Source organism: Mastacembelus armatus, chromosome 17 (genome assembly GCF_900324485.2).
Source record: "Mastacembelus armatus chromosome 17, fMasArm1.2, whole genome shotgun sequence".
Classification (NCBI taxonomy): Eukaryota; Metazoa; Chordata; class Actinopteri; order Synbranchiformes; family Mastacembelidae; genus Mastacembelus; species Mastacembelus armatus.
The window spans coordinates 24,661,319-24,674,633 of record NC_046649.1 but is presented as its reverse complement, the minus strand read 5'-3'; the positions used below and the strand labels follow the sequence as shown (position 1 = coordinate 24,674,633).

General features: G+C 44.6%; 2 protein-coding genes across 2 annotated transcripts; one reads left to right on the top strand and one right to left on the bottom strand.

The window, feature by feature from the left end:
- Nucleotides 1–1,181: 1,181 nt before the first annotated feature.
- Nucleotides 1,182–7,979, bottom strand: LOC113134998 (transcriptional activator Myb-like). The gene is made up of 15 exons (XM_026314626.1): nucleotides 7,954–7,979; nucleotides 7,011–7,101; nucleotides 6,662–6,733; nucleotides 6,338–6,433; nucleotides 5,881–6,101; nucleotides 5,505–5,712; nucleotides 5,278–5,430; nucleotides 4,770–4,877; nucleotides 4,384–4,485; nucleotides 4,172–4,311; nucleotides 2,875–2,971; nucleotides 2,612–2,701; nucleotides 1,595–1,660; nucleotides 1,364–1,504; nucleotides 1,182–1,271 (listed from the first exon to the last, which is right to left on the bottom strand). Exons 1-15 carry the CDS (start codon nucleotides 7,977–7,979, stop codon nucleotides 1,182–1,184), a joined length of 1,701 nt encoding a protein of 566 aa, XP_026170411.1.
- Nucleotides 7,980–9,976: 1,997 nt separating this feature from the next.
- LOC113134414 (erythroblast NAD(P)(+)--arginine ADP-ribosyltransferase-like) lies at nucleotides 9,977–13,192 on the top strand. The gene is made up of 3 exons (XM_026313796.1): nucleotides 9,977–9,990; nucleotides 10,103–10,214; nucleotides 12,232–13,192. Exons 2-3 carry the CDS (start codon nucleotides 10,125–10,127, stop codon nucleotides 12,823–12,825), a joined length of 684 nt encoding a protein of 227 aa, XP_026169581.1. The 5' UTR covers nucleotides 9,977–9,990; nucleotides 10,103–10,124; the 3' UTR covers nucleotides 12,826–13,192.
- Nucleotides 13,193–13,315: the final 123 nt, after the last annotated feature.

Genomic DNA, 13,315 nt, shown 5'->3' with positions numbered 1-13,315 from the left:
GATGCCAAACACGGCAAAACGTCATGAATATTGGAGAACCTTTGGTTTTACCTGTAAGTCACAGAGGTCAGATCTGAGTCCCTGAACTCTGAAGCATTCAGGATTTGGGACTTGGGCACTCAGGTCATCTGAGTTACCAGAGATAATAGAGTCCCTGAGGACATGCCGTGTTGGAGTCCTGTAGGTCCAGTCAAAGTAATGAAAATCACTGTCACAGGTCAAGCCCCTCTTACTCCCTAAGTCTCAAGTGTTCAGTGCAGAGTCAAGGTCACATCCACATCTCAGAGGTCCTGATTGAGATCAAGTCATCAACTCTGTCCAAGATCAAGACCATATAGCAGGGGGGATGTCTCAGAATGAGTTTGAGTCTGCAGGTTAAGGAGGATGGGTCAGTTTGGTCGTACACAGACATGACAGAAACAAAAACCTCTTGATCTTAAACTGATGAAAACAAAGTGTGTCACTCAGAGGCCTCCTGATGAAACTGCCCTTTGACCTGTGAGCGGAGAAACCGCAGACTCCGAAAATCTGGACTTAATCTAAAGTCAGATCATCACAAAATCAGATGTCAAATCCTGCGAACAGGTTTTTAAAGAAGACGAGTCAAAGTGTTCTGTCATTAAAATGAGTCAAACTGAAAATCAGATCCTTTTATTGTGCAATAAAATGTTTTTCAATTCTCAGATGTATCTGAGAGCAATAAAGTGCAACTATCAGGTTTTCATACAGCGTCACTCAAACAATAAACAGCTCATGTTTAAAATAAAATAAATTCAATATTCATTTAGACAAACTTCCTGTTTAAATGACAGATTTGGAGCAGATGTTTCATTTTAGTGCAAAGTGCAGAATTTTCAATAAAATCTTCACATCAATAAATAAATCATACAAATAAAAGCAATAACAACCAGGTTTCCTTAAAAATTCATTCAAACTGCAACAAATGCTGCATTAAAGTTTGTTGAATGATAAAATCCAGTTGAGATAAAAAGGGATTAAAGTGTGTGATGCTGTTTAGTGTTAACTGCTCAATAAATCAATCAATAAAAATCAGTTTCCAACTGTGGTGGAGACAAACTGATGGACATGAACTGCAGCGAACGACTAAAACTGATGAATGTCAGACTCATGATTCAAGCTTGCAGACACACATGTCCTGACATCCTGACCCTGTGCAGGGATCAGGGCTCCACGTAGAGTCGGGCCTGCTCCGTCAGACTCATCTGATCATCTGTTTTCCCGAACATCACCACCTGCAAGTCTCCGCTCAGCTGTCCACACACACACACACACACACGTACGTCACACAGTGGACCAAAACACTGAAAATCTGCAGGTTCAGGTCTCAGGTGCTGGTTCTCACCTCGAACGGGTTCAGTCTGTATGCGGGACACTCTGGAGAGTGCAGGTACCCGACTGGCTGCCACCACACTTCCACCTGGCCATCTAGTGGGAAACAGCCAAACTCTTCACAGCCTGGGATTGAGCTGGATTCTTTATGGACCTCTGGGATGGATCTGGACTCTCTCTGGACCTCTGAGGTAGAGATGGACTCTCTCTGGGCTTCTGAGGTGGAGCTGGGCTCTGTCTGGACCTCAGAGGTGGAGCTGGGCTCTCTCTGGACCTGAAGAATAGAGCTCAGCAGACTCTCCCCCTGGACCTGGATGTCCACAGGTGACATATGAACAGGTTTTTAGTTGTATGTCAGATAACTCCAGACCCTCACAGACCTCATCTATACTCAAGAGTCCCTGTGGGACCAGATGGAGGCTTTTCTGGACCTGTCATATTTTCTCTGATGGCTTCCCAATGTAAGGGTGCAGTCGTGGGAGTCGGACTTGTAACCCGAACGCTGCAAGTTCGAGTCTCAGGTCCGGCAGGAATTGTCGGTGAGGCAGAGTGAATAGCCAGTGCCCTGCCCACCTTCAATACCATGACTGAGGTGAGACCCTAGAGCAAGGCACCTGACCCCCAACTGCTCCCCGGCTGCCCACTGCTCCAGGTGTGTGTTCACGGTGTGTGTGTGTGTGTGTGTGTGTGCATGTGCAGGGTATGGTACCATGCTGGGCCACAAAAGTCGCTCACTAACTAAACTAAAATCAGATATTTGTGGCGGCAGATTCATCGTTCAACAGAGAGCAGCCTAGAACCAGGCAACAAGTATTTCAGAATCTTTTATGTGTGAACCTCTAAAAACCATCTCCATTTCTTTTCTTTTGTCTACAGGACCCACATGAGACCCGGTGCGGATCTGCAAAAGTGACATCAGTCCAGAGAAACCCAAAGGAGCTCCAAATGCAGGAACCTGTATATGTGGCCTTGCAAAAGGTTTCTGAAAAATGTGAACTTGTCTCCATGTTCATCTGGACTGGTTTGAACTGTGTGGAACCAGGAATCTGCCCGGAATGTGTCAGTCGGGCTACAGCCCCCTGCACTCTCTTAAAAATTAGCAAACATGGAATCACCCTCTCTCAGTATTCTGATTCATGTTTCCCCGGTACAGGAGTGTCACTGCCATGGTTCATTACTGGCTTCGCTTTTTCAAATAGAACTAATTTACCAGGACTTTCCCAGACCGTCATTTGTAAATGGAAATCTTTGTGTGTCAGACCTCAGAGCTGCTGCTGGACTGCTGGCTGTCAGGGTCAGCACTTCTGTCCTCCCACGTCAGATTCATCATCCTGCTCGAACAAACGGAAACCTGCTCGAGAATCATTTCAGAGACAAACCAACAGACAGCTCTTTCACATGTGAAGAGAATTTTTTAGTAAGACGCTGTGTCACAGCGTGAACAGCTGAGGCAGGTGAGAAACCACAGTGAGACCACACTCGTCATCACAACAGGACGATAATCAGATGTTAATCTGGTCTCACCTTGTGCTGACTGTTGCTGTCGATCTTCAGAGGAGTTGGAGTTTGAGGAGCCGACGTCCACAACGCTGTGATCTTCTCTCTGATCTCTGTGGGCGTTCTGAACACAACAACTCACTGCTCGCTTTCCAATCAACCCCTTTGTCTTTTAGTGGCGTCTTCAAATGTCTGCTTTTGTCCGACTAACGTGTAGTACTACTATTTTAGCTTTATAAGGGACTGAAACCATTCATTTATATCCAATTATTGTTTGTTGATCAGATAACAGATTAACCAGTGAATACTTTCAGCTCTACTTCATTTTCAGCTCAGTTTTTACTGCAGCAACCTGAAATCTGGACATGAGGAAAAGGGTCAGTTACTCAGCTTTTCTCTCTCGTGCCATGGAACAGACCTGACATGATCAATGTGTCCGCGATGTGACGTGATATGACCTGACGTGATCAATGTGTCCGCGATGTGGCGTGATATGACCTGACGTGATCAATGTGTCCGCGATGTGGCGTGATATGACCTGACGTGATCAATGTGTCCGCGATGTGGCGCGATATGACCTGACGTGATCAATGTGTTCGCGATGTGGCGCGATATGACCTGACGTGATCAATGTGTCCGCGATGTGGCGCGATATGACCTGACGTGATCAATGTGTCCGCGATGTGGCGCGATATGACCTGACGTGATCAATGTGTTCGCGATGTGGCGCGATATGACCTGACGTGATCAATGTGTCCGCGATGTGGCGCGATATGACCTGACGTGATCAACGTGTTAACGATTGTGGCGTGATATGACCTGACGTGATCAATGTGTTAACGATTGTGGCGTGATATGGCCTGACGTGATCAACGTGTCCGCGATGTGAAGTGATATGACCTGACGTGATCAATGTGTCCGCGATGTGGCGTGATATGACCTGACGTGATCAGTGTGTCCGCGATGTGGCGTGACGTGATCAACGTGTTAGCGATATGGCGTGATATGACCTGACGTGATCAATGTGTCCGCGATGTGACGTGATATGACCTGACGTGATCAATGTGTTAGCGATTGTGGCGTGATATGACCTGACGTGATCAATGTGTTAACGATTGTGGCGTGATATGACCTGACGTGATCAACGTGTCCGCGATGTGAAGTGATATGACCTGACGTGATCAATGTGTCCGCGATGTGGCGTGATATGACCTGACGTGATCAGTGTGTCCGCGATGTGGCGTGACGTGATCAACGTGTTAGCGATATGGCGTGATATGACCTGACGTGATCAATGAAGTGTCCATGACGTGACCTGACATACTGGGTGGTGTTGTGGCTGCTGCAGTGCACACAGGAGTCGTTCCAGTTGGTGCTGCTGGAGTGTTTCAGGGAGCAGACGGGGGTGGAAGTGAGAGCCGGACGCTGCAGCTTCAGGTCATCGAGTCCGCACAGACTGTAGAACTGCACACAGACAAATGGACGGACTCAGGTATAGACCATCAGACAGTACATGGTCCAGGATCTGGTCTTTACCTCAGAGGGTGAGAAGGTCAGAGCTCCCACCAGGCTGGTTCTGCTCCACGAGGAGCTGGACTCCATGAAGGAGGCCCCGCCCTTGCTGTGTGTACCTGCCACCTGCAGACAGAAACACAGTTCACCAGAAAAGAAACAGTTTTCTTGGAGTTTAAAGCAGAGCCTGTGGTTTCCAGAACCGTCTTTCTATCCTAGTGACAGTATTTTACAATCATATAACACCCTGTGCTGTTTGAGTCCAATTCAGGCTCATTTTTAAACATTACATACTTTCACATTCACACAGGTCAGCTGAATGATTCAGCATAAAAACACACAGTCCCATTACGCTTGAAAAACAGTAAACTGCTCCTTTATTATTGTTAACATGACGTTTGTCTACTTACGCAGCTCCTGCTCAGGTCGATGACTGACCGGTCGGTGCCCTTTCTGTACAGGCAGGTGGGCAGTGATGAGGTCACTTCATTTGGGCCGCAGCTCCAGCTCTCAGTGTTCTGGGAAGTCAGGTAAGAAAAATATTAACAAACAAAGAGAAGCACTAAAGAATTCTGAACTCACAAAATGTTGAAAACATGGTTCCAGCAAACAGCATGATCTACTAGGAACAATAAATCGTAGGTTTGAAGGAGATAATCTAAACAAAATTAAATCCTCATCATTCAACCAAAAACCAACTACAACATGCACAAGTTAAAATTCACACCAGTGAAGTTGGCTCTGAAGAAAAAGCCACCTGAAACTGGAAAAATGGTTTCACTTTAAAATGTTTCATTTAACAGGTTTTATACTCAGGTGTTAAAGTGATAAACTCCGTTTAAATTAGAACAAAACACAAAACCTGACAGCCTAAGAGAAAATAAAAACCAAACCAATCAAATGACATTTGTGTATTACTGCCTCAATCAGCTGCACTGGCAGCTCGCACGTGCTCAGTGAGGACTCGTAGCCTGAGGAGGAAGTGGCGACACAGACAGAGCACAGGTGGCGTCCGCACACGCTCTGTCCGCTGCAGGACTCGTCCTTCACAGGGGACAGACTGTTTGCCTGCTGGAAGACGGAGCAGCGTTATTATCTCCACTATCACTGACACAGCTGGATGGTGGGTGGATGGTGAGGAAGACCTTGTTGGGAATGGCTGTGCTAGAGGGGGCGCAGGTTCTGGTTGCAGCTCTGGTTGAGGAGGAGGTGTTAAAGGAGGAGCTTGAAGAGGAGTTGAAGGTGGTGGAGGAGATGGAGGAGTTGTGGAGGTGCAGGACCTGCAGGTATCCCTCCTTCTCCACCTTCCTTTTCAGGGTGGAGTTCCAGTGGTTTTTGATAGAGTTATCGGTCCTGAAAAAAAAAACACAAAAAAACCCCCAGCAAGATCTGAAGATGGTCAATGTATCTCTCCCCCTTTGCAAGTAGTTTACAAGCTCATCCCTGCAGGTGGTCTACATACGCCCCCACCCCTTGCCGGTGGTCTACGTACCAGCCCGCCCCTGCAGGTGGTCTACATACCTGCCAGGCAGTAGTTTGGCGATGTCGGCCCAGCGGTTTCCCAGCAGTCTGTGGGCCTGACAGATAACGCGGTCCTCCTCCAGAGTCCAGCCACTCTTTTTTACTGTTGGGTTGAGGTGGTTGTGCCAGCGCTCACGACACTGCTTCCCGTTTCGACTGTGCAGGTGTTTGGCAATGAGAGACCAGCGCTTCACACCATACTTATGGACCAGCTCGATCACCTGCACAAAACGTGACATCATAAGGTCACATTTAAGACCAGTTCAAGACCAACAGACGTCCAAGTTTGGTGGAACCTGCTGCTCTCAGTGGACCTGTGTCAGTCAGACCTGCACTGTGACTCAGCTAATGGTGACAGTGACTTGTAGTGGAGTCCAGGTGAGCAGTCGTCTCTGCTGTAACTCACGTTTAAGCCTGCTGACAGCAGTGTACCTATTAACTCAGTGTGAGTCTTTACCTTCTCATCCTCCTCCTGAGTCCAGGGACCTTTGACCAGCTCTGGGTTCTTTATGTGCTGCCACCTCCGCTGACAGTCCACGTCTGACCTGTGACCCTGAGACAGAAGCACAAAGTGAGGACGCCCTCTGGTTTAGAAAAGCCTGTTAACATTAGTGACATCTGTTGTGTTTTTTCCATTTTAAGTTATTTAACTGGTGGATTTTTGTATTAATTGGTACTAATGTGATCCTTGTTGTGATCTGTTGTCTGTGTTTCATGTTGTCTGTGTCCCTGCTGCTTCAGACAGTGTCACCGCAACAAGATGTGAACTAAAACTACTCACTTTGAAATGAAGAGAAACTGAAGCCCAGCTGCTGGGTCCAAACTCTTTCACTAGTCTGTGCAGTTTGTCATCCTAGGAGGAAGATCAGCGCCATTATCAGTAAGAGCTGGTTTCTTGATGTCAACACTAAACACCCCACGCTGCTGCAGGATTTCCAGTACACATCCTGATTTTTACCAGATTTCATTACATCTGCTCATATTTCCGTCTTATCTCTTTATCTTTATATTATTCTCAGACAAAGTCATACAAAACAACTGGAAGTGCATTTGAAAAAATTTTTACTGTGAAGGGCCTGGACACAAAAGAGTTTCTGGGTTAGCGCTAAATACTAGCATAATGACGTTACCTCGTCTTTGGTCCATCCGGGCCTCTGTAGAGTCAGTCTGGAGAATCGTCCATCCAGGTTTTTCCGTCCCACACAGGAGCGACTCTTGGCACTGAAACAGAACAACAATCTCTCACTGTTTACAGTCTCTGAAGGAACAAAGAGTCGACTGGTCTCTGCTCTGTCTCCAGCTTCTCTCTGCTCTCAGCAGCTGGTTTTTTGGAGAAAGATGGGCCTCACATTGTTGGTGAGGAAGAACCTTGTGAGCCAGGTCAGCGGTGTGACTTCCTGCTGCGCTTTTAATAGACAGGTGTGAAACAGATGTGATAGAGATGTGAGACAGGTGTGAGACAGATGTTACAGGTGTGATAGACGTGACAGGTGTGAGGCAAGTGTGAGAGATGTGAGACAGGTGTGAAACAGGCGTGATAGAGATGTGAGATAGATGTGTGACAGGTGAGATAGAGATATGACAGATGTGAGACAGGTGTGATAGAGATGTGAGACAGGTGTGATAGAGATATGACAGATGTGAGACAGGTATGATAGAGATATGACAGATGTGAGACAGGTATGATAGAGATATGACAGATGTGAGACAGGTATGATAGACATTTGACAGGTGTGAGGCAAGTGTGAGAGATGTGAGACAGGTGTGAAACAGGCGTGATAGAGATGTGAGATAGATGTGAGACAGGTGTGATAGAGATATGACAGATGTGAGACAGGTGTGATAGAGATATGACAGATGTGAGACAGGTGTGATAGAGATGTGAGACAGGTGTGATAGAGATATGACAGATGTGAGACAGGTGTGATAGACATGTGACAGGTGAGAGCCAAGTGTGAGAGATGTGAGACAGGTGTGATAGAGGTGTGAGACAGGTGTGAAACAGGCGTGATAGAGATGTGAGATAGGTGTGTGACAGGTGTACAACAGGTGGGGCGTGTGCAGGGGTCTCACCAGGACCTTCTGCTCCTGCCACTCATCGTTGCTGCTGATGTAAAGCTCTGATCTCCTGGAAGAAACAAAACAAACACTCACATTAAGATATGTAGTTAAACACTATTAGCTGGAAATCAGTATTGTGATCACTGAATAATCTGTAACACGTGTGTAAACACCATGAAGCATTATAAATCCTGCTTACACATTAATGAATGAGTTAAAAATTAAAGTAATGTTACATTTTAGTACTTTTATTTTTACTTAATTATAAATACAGTACTTTTACTTGTACTGAAGTATTTTACACTGCAGTTTCTAGCTGCAGGTGCTGGACAGACTCCAGTTCTCAATAATAAATAAAACTATAATAACTGTGAAAACAGCTGAAAAGAACCAAAACAAGCTAATGATGATGTTTCACAGCTAAAAACCACAGAAACTACAAAAAGCTGCTAGTTTGTAGTTCGCAGTGACGGTTAAGCTAATTAGCCGTAGCACAGCTAGCCGCGGCACAGCAGCGGTTTGAAGCGGTTTAAAGTGCGATAAACGCGGGTCAAACCGGGACGTTAGTCCGGTAAACGGCTGTGTCCTCTGCCTCGGTCCACCCCCGGCTGTGTTTCCGCCGTGACACCGTGTTAAACGGCGGTTTCTCGGTGAAATTACCGGCGACGGTTGGTGGCGGAGGAGCAAAGGCTCGAGCGCTCTGACCAGACTCTCCTCTGATTGGACGTGATCACTGGTGACGTCACTGCACGTTCCCAGCATTTATCTCGGGTTCATCTTATTTTATTGATTTTATGATTTATCCATTTTAATCTGTTGATGGTTTATTGACCCACAGTTTTAAAACCTGCTGTTGCCTTTTATCAGAACCATTCAGGAACAGACTGAACTGGGACTGGCATTTTATTGTTTTATTTGTGTTGAGAACTTTCAGGTCAAGCAGTTTATTATCTTTTTTAGCAGAGATAAGACATTACAGAAGTCATGCACAGTTAGAAAGACATTAAAACCATCTGAAACAACACAAGAAAAAGTCCAGTCCACATCCTCCTTCATCTCTGGTGACTTCAATCATCGCCCCGATCCTCCACTCCTGAACTGAACCTGAACTGAAGACTGTGTGGAGCGAGTTGAGGTACCTGGCTGTTCACCTGTGCAATAAACTGGACTGGTCCGACAACACAAATGCACTTTACAAAAAAGGCAGAGAGGACTTTATCTGCTGAGAAGGCCCAGTGGCATCAGACAGTCGGACTCACGATCAGTACTCTAAGCCGATTGGGTTAGGAACCTTCAATCTAAAACTGATGGGTTAGGGACTCAGGGGTTAGGAACCTAGGTGCTTTAGTGTTAGCCTTACAATACGGGTCTAAACAGCTGTAGACTTAAATAATTGGTTCGGAACCTCCGGCTGTAGTCTACTTGATCCTAGACGTAAGAGTCCGGGACTCAGGATCATCTCTGCGGATAGTCTGTGTTGAGATACTTTTAGTCCATCAGGGACGGGACAAGGGATGGGAAAAGTAGGGGACCCATGAATGTGGATCAGTGTGGTCCGATGGTCAATATCATGAGGGGCCAATATGGTGACAAAGCGGTGGCATGCCTACAAACATGGATAAATGATTATGGGTTTCCTGAGGGAGGTTCTTTAAGACATTTTCCAAGAATGTAAAATGCATGAAGAATGTTTGAGACTGTGGAAAGAGGAGGCAGAGACAGGGAAAGAAAACAACTGCAAAAGGCAGTGGCTAAATCTAATGCTTCACAGGATGTAGTGGATAAAAAGCAGGGAAAAGACTCAAAATCCTCAAATGTATCAGAAACTCCAGATGCTAAAGATGAAAAAAGAAGAGAATAAATCATAATCAGTAAGAATAATCAATCACTGAAACTCATTTTTCCATTACATTCACCAACAGCACTGAGCAACTTTTGCACATTGTTGATCTACGTTTTCTGACTGGGAGGAGCAGCCGTGAGTGTGTGTGTGATAAGGGCGGATCATGTTGTGACACTTCACTTAACAGTTTCTCAGCCTGACGATCGGTGAGATGATCTTACAGCTTTTTACTTTCTTGTTTTTAAGTTGCAGGTTTTCCATATCTAACTGTGACAGTTGTGCAGAGTTGTTGACTTGTGTTTCTATGCATAAATCCAGGACCAGTGTTGGGACTGCAGTGATGAACAGGAATGAAATGCTCGTGGCTCCACTCTCCACTCCACTCAATCCCTCTGGCTTCCTCTTCTTCCTCTTCTTCTGGACGCTGCCTGTGAGTGAACATCCAGCAGACATTAATAGTGAAGGAACACAACACGTCAGGGGAAGGCCTGTTCAGTCAAAACTCTGAGTTTGGTCATTTATTATTTTGAATTTAACCTTTATTTTACCAGAGTGAAATTAACAACCTGAGAAGAGCGTCCATCACTTTAACTCTGAAACACCTTCTCATTCTGTGAACCTGCTGCTGCAGCTTTTCTTCAACCAACCTTACGTTTGGTGCAGAGCCTGAAAAACAGTCAAAACATACCTGTGTCCTTTCATCAGCACCAGTGTGTTTGGGCTGAACAACAGCAAGGTCACAACTTCAGATCAGCTGAGTGGTTTGGTGCCACAAACCCGTATCAACAAAGTCACAATCCTGAATATAATAATGACGATATAAAAAACAACAATAAAAAGCAACAGTACAAAAATCCATCCATCATCTATACCCCCTTATTCCTTAAACAGGGTCACAGGGGATCTGCTGGAGCCTATCCCAGCTCTCTTTGGGTGGAAGGCAGGGGACAGTACAAAAACAGTAACACAAAAAAACAGAGCAGCCTCTGTGTTAATGGACAACAGGGAAACTGAAAAAAAACAGGTTTTTGGTAATGACCATGAAAATCTGAGCACAACAAACCGGTCGAGTGAGCCAGGTAATCAGCAAGTAATGTTTGGACTGCAGGAAGTGGGAAAAAATATCCGGGACAGGACGTGCAGGTTAGTGGTGACGTACTAATGACACTGCTGTTATGACCTGTCAGTCCGCAGGACAGAGGTCTGTGTCCTTACACATTTAAAATACCTGCAGTACTACTGCAGTACTACCAGTACCGCTTTCAGTACTACACATGGTGGATTCATCCTGATCACCAGGGCCAGTCTCTGTGGCTCCACAGGGGCCTCTATCTGCTATTATTTATTCACACTTTTCATTCAGTACTTTTGTTTGCAAGCTGCACCCAATCATGGCCAGTGGTGTGTGTGGACAGGCTTCCTATTGGTTGTTTGTGACTGGGGGGAGGTACATCAGGCACTTCCAACCAATGTATTGGATGGTTAGCAGAAAGCAGGGTAGAGGGCATATTACAATCAGATTATACGCACATGACATTTAACACAAGTTACATGCAGCCTGTCCTTTCTAAACATCTTAAAGGGTTTCATGAAGTTTGAAGTCACATAAAACACTTTGCTCCCTGAGTCCTGACAGTCATATTCTCACACTGTAGAGCAGTCAGAATTATCTTATCTTACATTCATATATAATTTTAAGAAGAATTTTATAAATATAAAATCTCCAGTTGCTTTTTTTCAGCCTCAAATTTCTTTAGATAAACAATTAGTAAGTGCAAATGTGAATTGAATTTCTAAAATTTCTAAATAAATAAATAAATGAACGTATGTCTTATCTGGTCGTGGGTTCACAACCCGGCCTTTCTGTGTGGAGTCTGCATGTTCTCCCTGTGCTTGTGTGGGTTTTCTCCAGGTCCTCTGGTTTCCTCCCACAGTCCAAAAACATGTATGTCAGGTTGATTGGTGACTCTAAATTGCCCATAGGAGTGAGTGTGAGTGTGTGAGGTTGTTGGTCTCTATGTGGCCCTGTGATGGACTGGGGACCTGTCCAGGGTACAGATAGGTATAGATGATGGATGGTTGTCTTATCTGTTTGATTTCATCTTCTGTACCAGCACATTGTCCAATCAGGTTACAGCTGAATAAACGGATTTAATACATTTATGTAACAAACAGTAGGATTTTCACATTTTATCATCTATTGCCACAGTCCAAGTCTGTATCTCATAATGCATGAGGTTTTTCACTGCTGATAGATGGACAAATAGACATGCATTACTCTTCAGTTCCTGCATGCTGTGGTGAGTGTCTGCAGTGATAATCTTGCTCTTGGTCCTGGCTCAGGAAAGATATTTTCACCATCCAGGCTTCATTTAGACACAACAATGAAATGCAGATTTACCATGTCTGTTTAACAAGCTGTATTTTAATCTTTGTTTTCCTTTTAGGTTTCTTTAGGTGCACCTTTGCAAGTTGCTGATCGGGCCACTCCACTGAACATGATTGATGATGCTGTTGACGACATGTACGATGGCTGCAAAGATAAAATGGCAGAGACGGTCAACAAAATGTATTTTGCAAAAGAGAACACAGGCATATTTGCGGAGGCTTGGAAAGACGCGACAGACTGTACAAATGACAACTTAAAAAACAAAGCTGAAGAGGATAAGGCTCTGACTGAAGATCACATGCAAGCAATCTGTGTTTATACAGATCATAAGTACAAGTTTTATGACCTGTTCAACAATCATGTATTGAGAAACAGGAGTATATATGGCACCAACTTCCCCTTTCACTATTTACATTTCTGGCTGACGTCTGCGATACAGATTCTTAATACTAATACCAAGTCGCACACTAGTTATCGCAGAACCAAACATGAATTTACTGGAGAGGTCGGCCAAATAATGCGGTTTGGTTTATTTGCTTCCAGCTCTTACAACAAAACACTGACCAGCTTTGGCAGTAGGACCTGCTTTGCCATTAAAACATATTATGGGGGTTACCTGAAATATTATTCAACTTATAAAGAGGAAGAGTAAGAGGTGCTCATTCCCCCATATGAGAAGTTTAAGATAACTAAGAAAGAAACAGGTCCTTTTACAACAGGCCTGGTTGGTTGTGAGGTTGTCTATACGGTGGAGAGTTTAGGAGTTGTCAGCAACCTGAACTGCAAAAATGGAAGCCTTTCTCCTCTAAACCAGTCCAGTGGCTTTTTCTGGACTGTTACAATAATCTTGTTGTTGATTAACAGTAACAGTTGTGATTTGTACAGTATGTGTGTGTCCCTGGTGTAAACAACATGGACAGCAATACTGCACACTGTGGGGATGGTTTTAAAATGATATAGATTTCAGACAAACATTTTTGTGTGGAAATTAACTTTTTCAAATCATTACATTTGTCCTATGACGGAAATGTGCTAATTATATATATATATATATATATATATATATATATATATATATGATAACATATTTAGTGGTCTTAGTATAACTGTTTGCTACAATTAATAGGTTTACCTGCAAACTG

Excerpts from the sequence above, each read along its gene's own strand:
- LOC113134998 (XM_026314626.1), bottom strand. The coding sequence starts at position 7,979 with ATGAGTGGCAGGAGCAGAAGGTCCTG. Across the intron at positions 4,486-4,769 it reads TCGACCTGAGCAGGAGCTGC|GTGGCAGGTACACACAGCAA; the intron begins GTAAGTAGACAA and ends TTCTGTCTGCAG. Across the intron at positions 1,661-2,611 it reads AGTCCAGCAGCAGCTCTGAG|GTCCAGGGGGAGAGTCTGCT; the intron begins GTCTGACACACA and ends GTGGACATCCAG.
- LOC113134414 (XM_026313796.1), top strand. The coding sequence starts at position 10,125 with ATGAACAGGAATGAAATGCTCGTGGCTCCACTCTCCACTCCACTCAAT. Across the intron at positions 10,215-12,231 it reads TCTTCTTCTGGACGCTGCCT|GTTTCTTTAGGTGCACCTTT; the intron begins GTGAGTGAACAT and ends TTTTCCTTTTAG.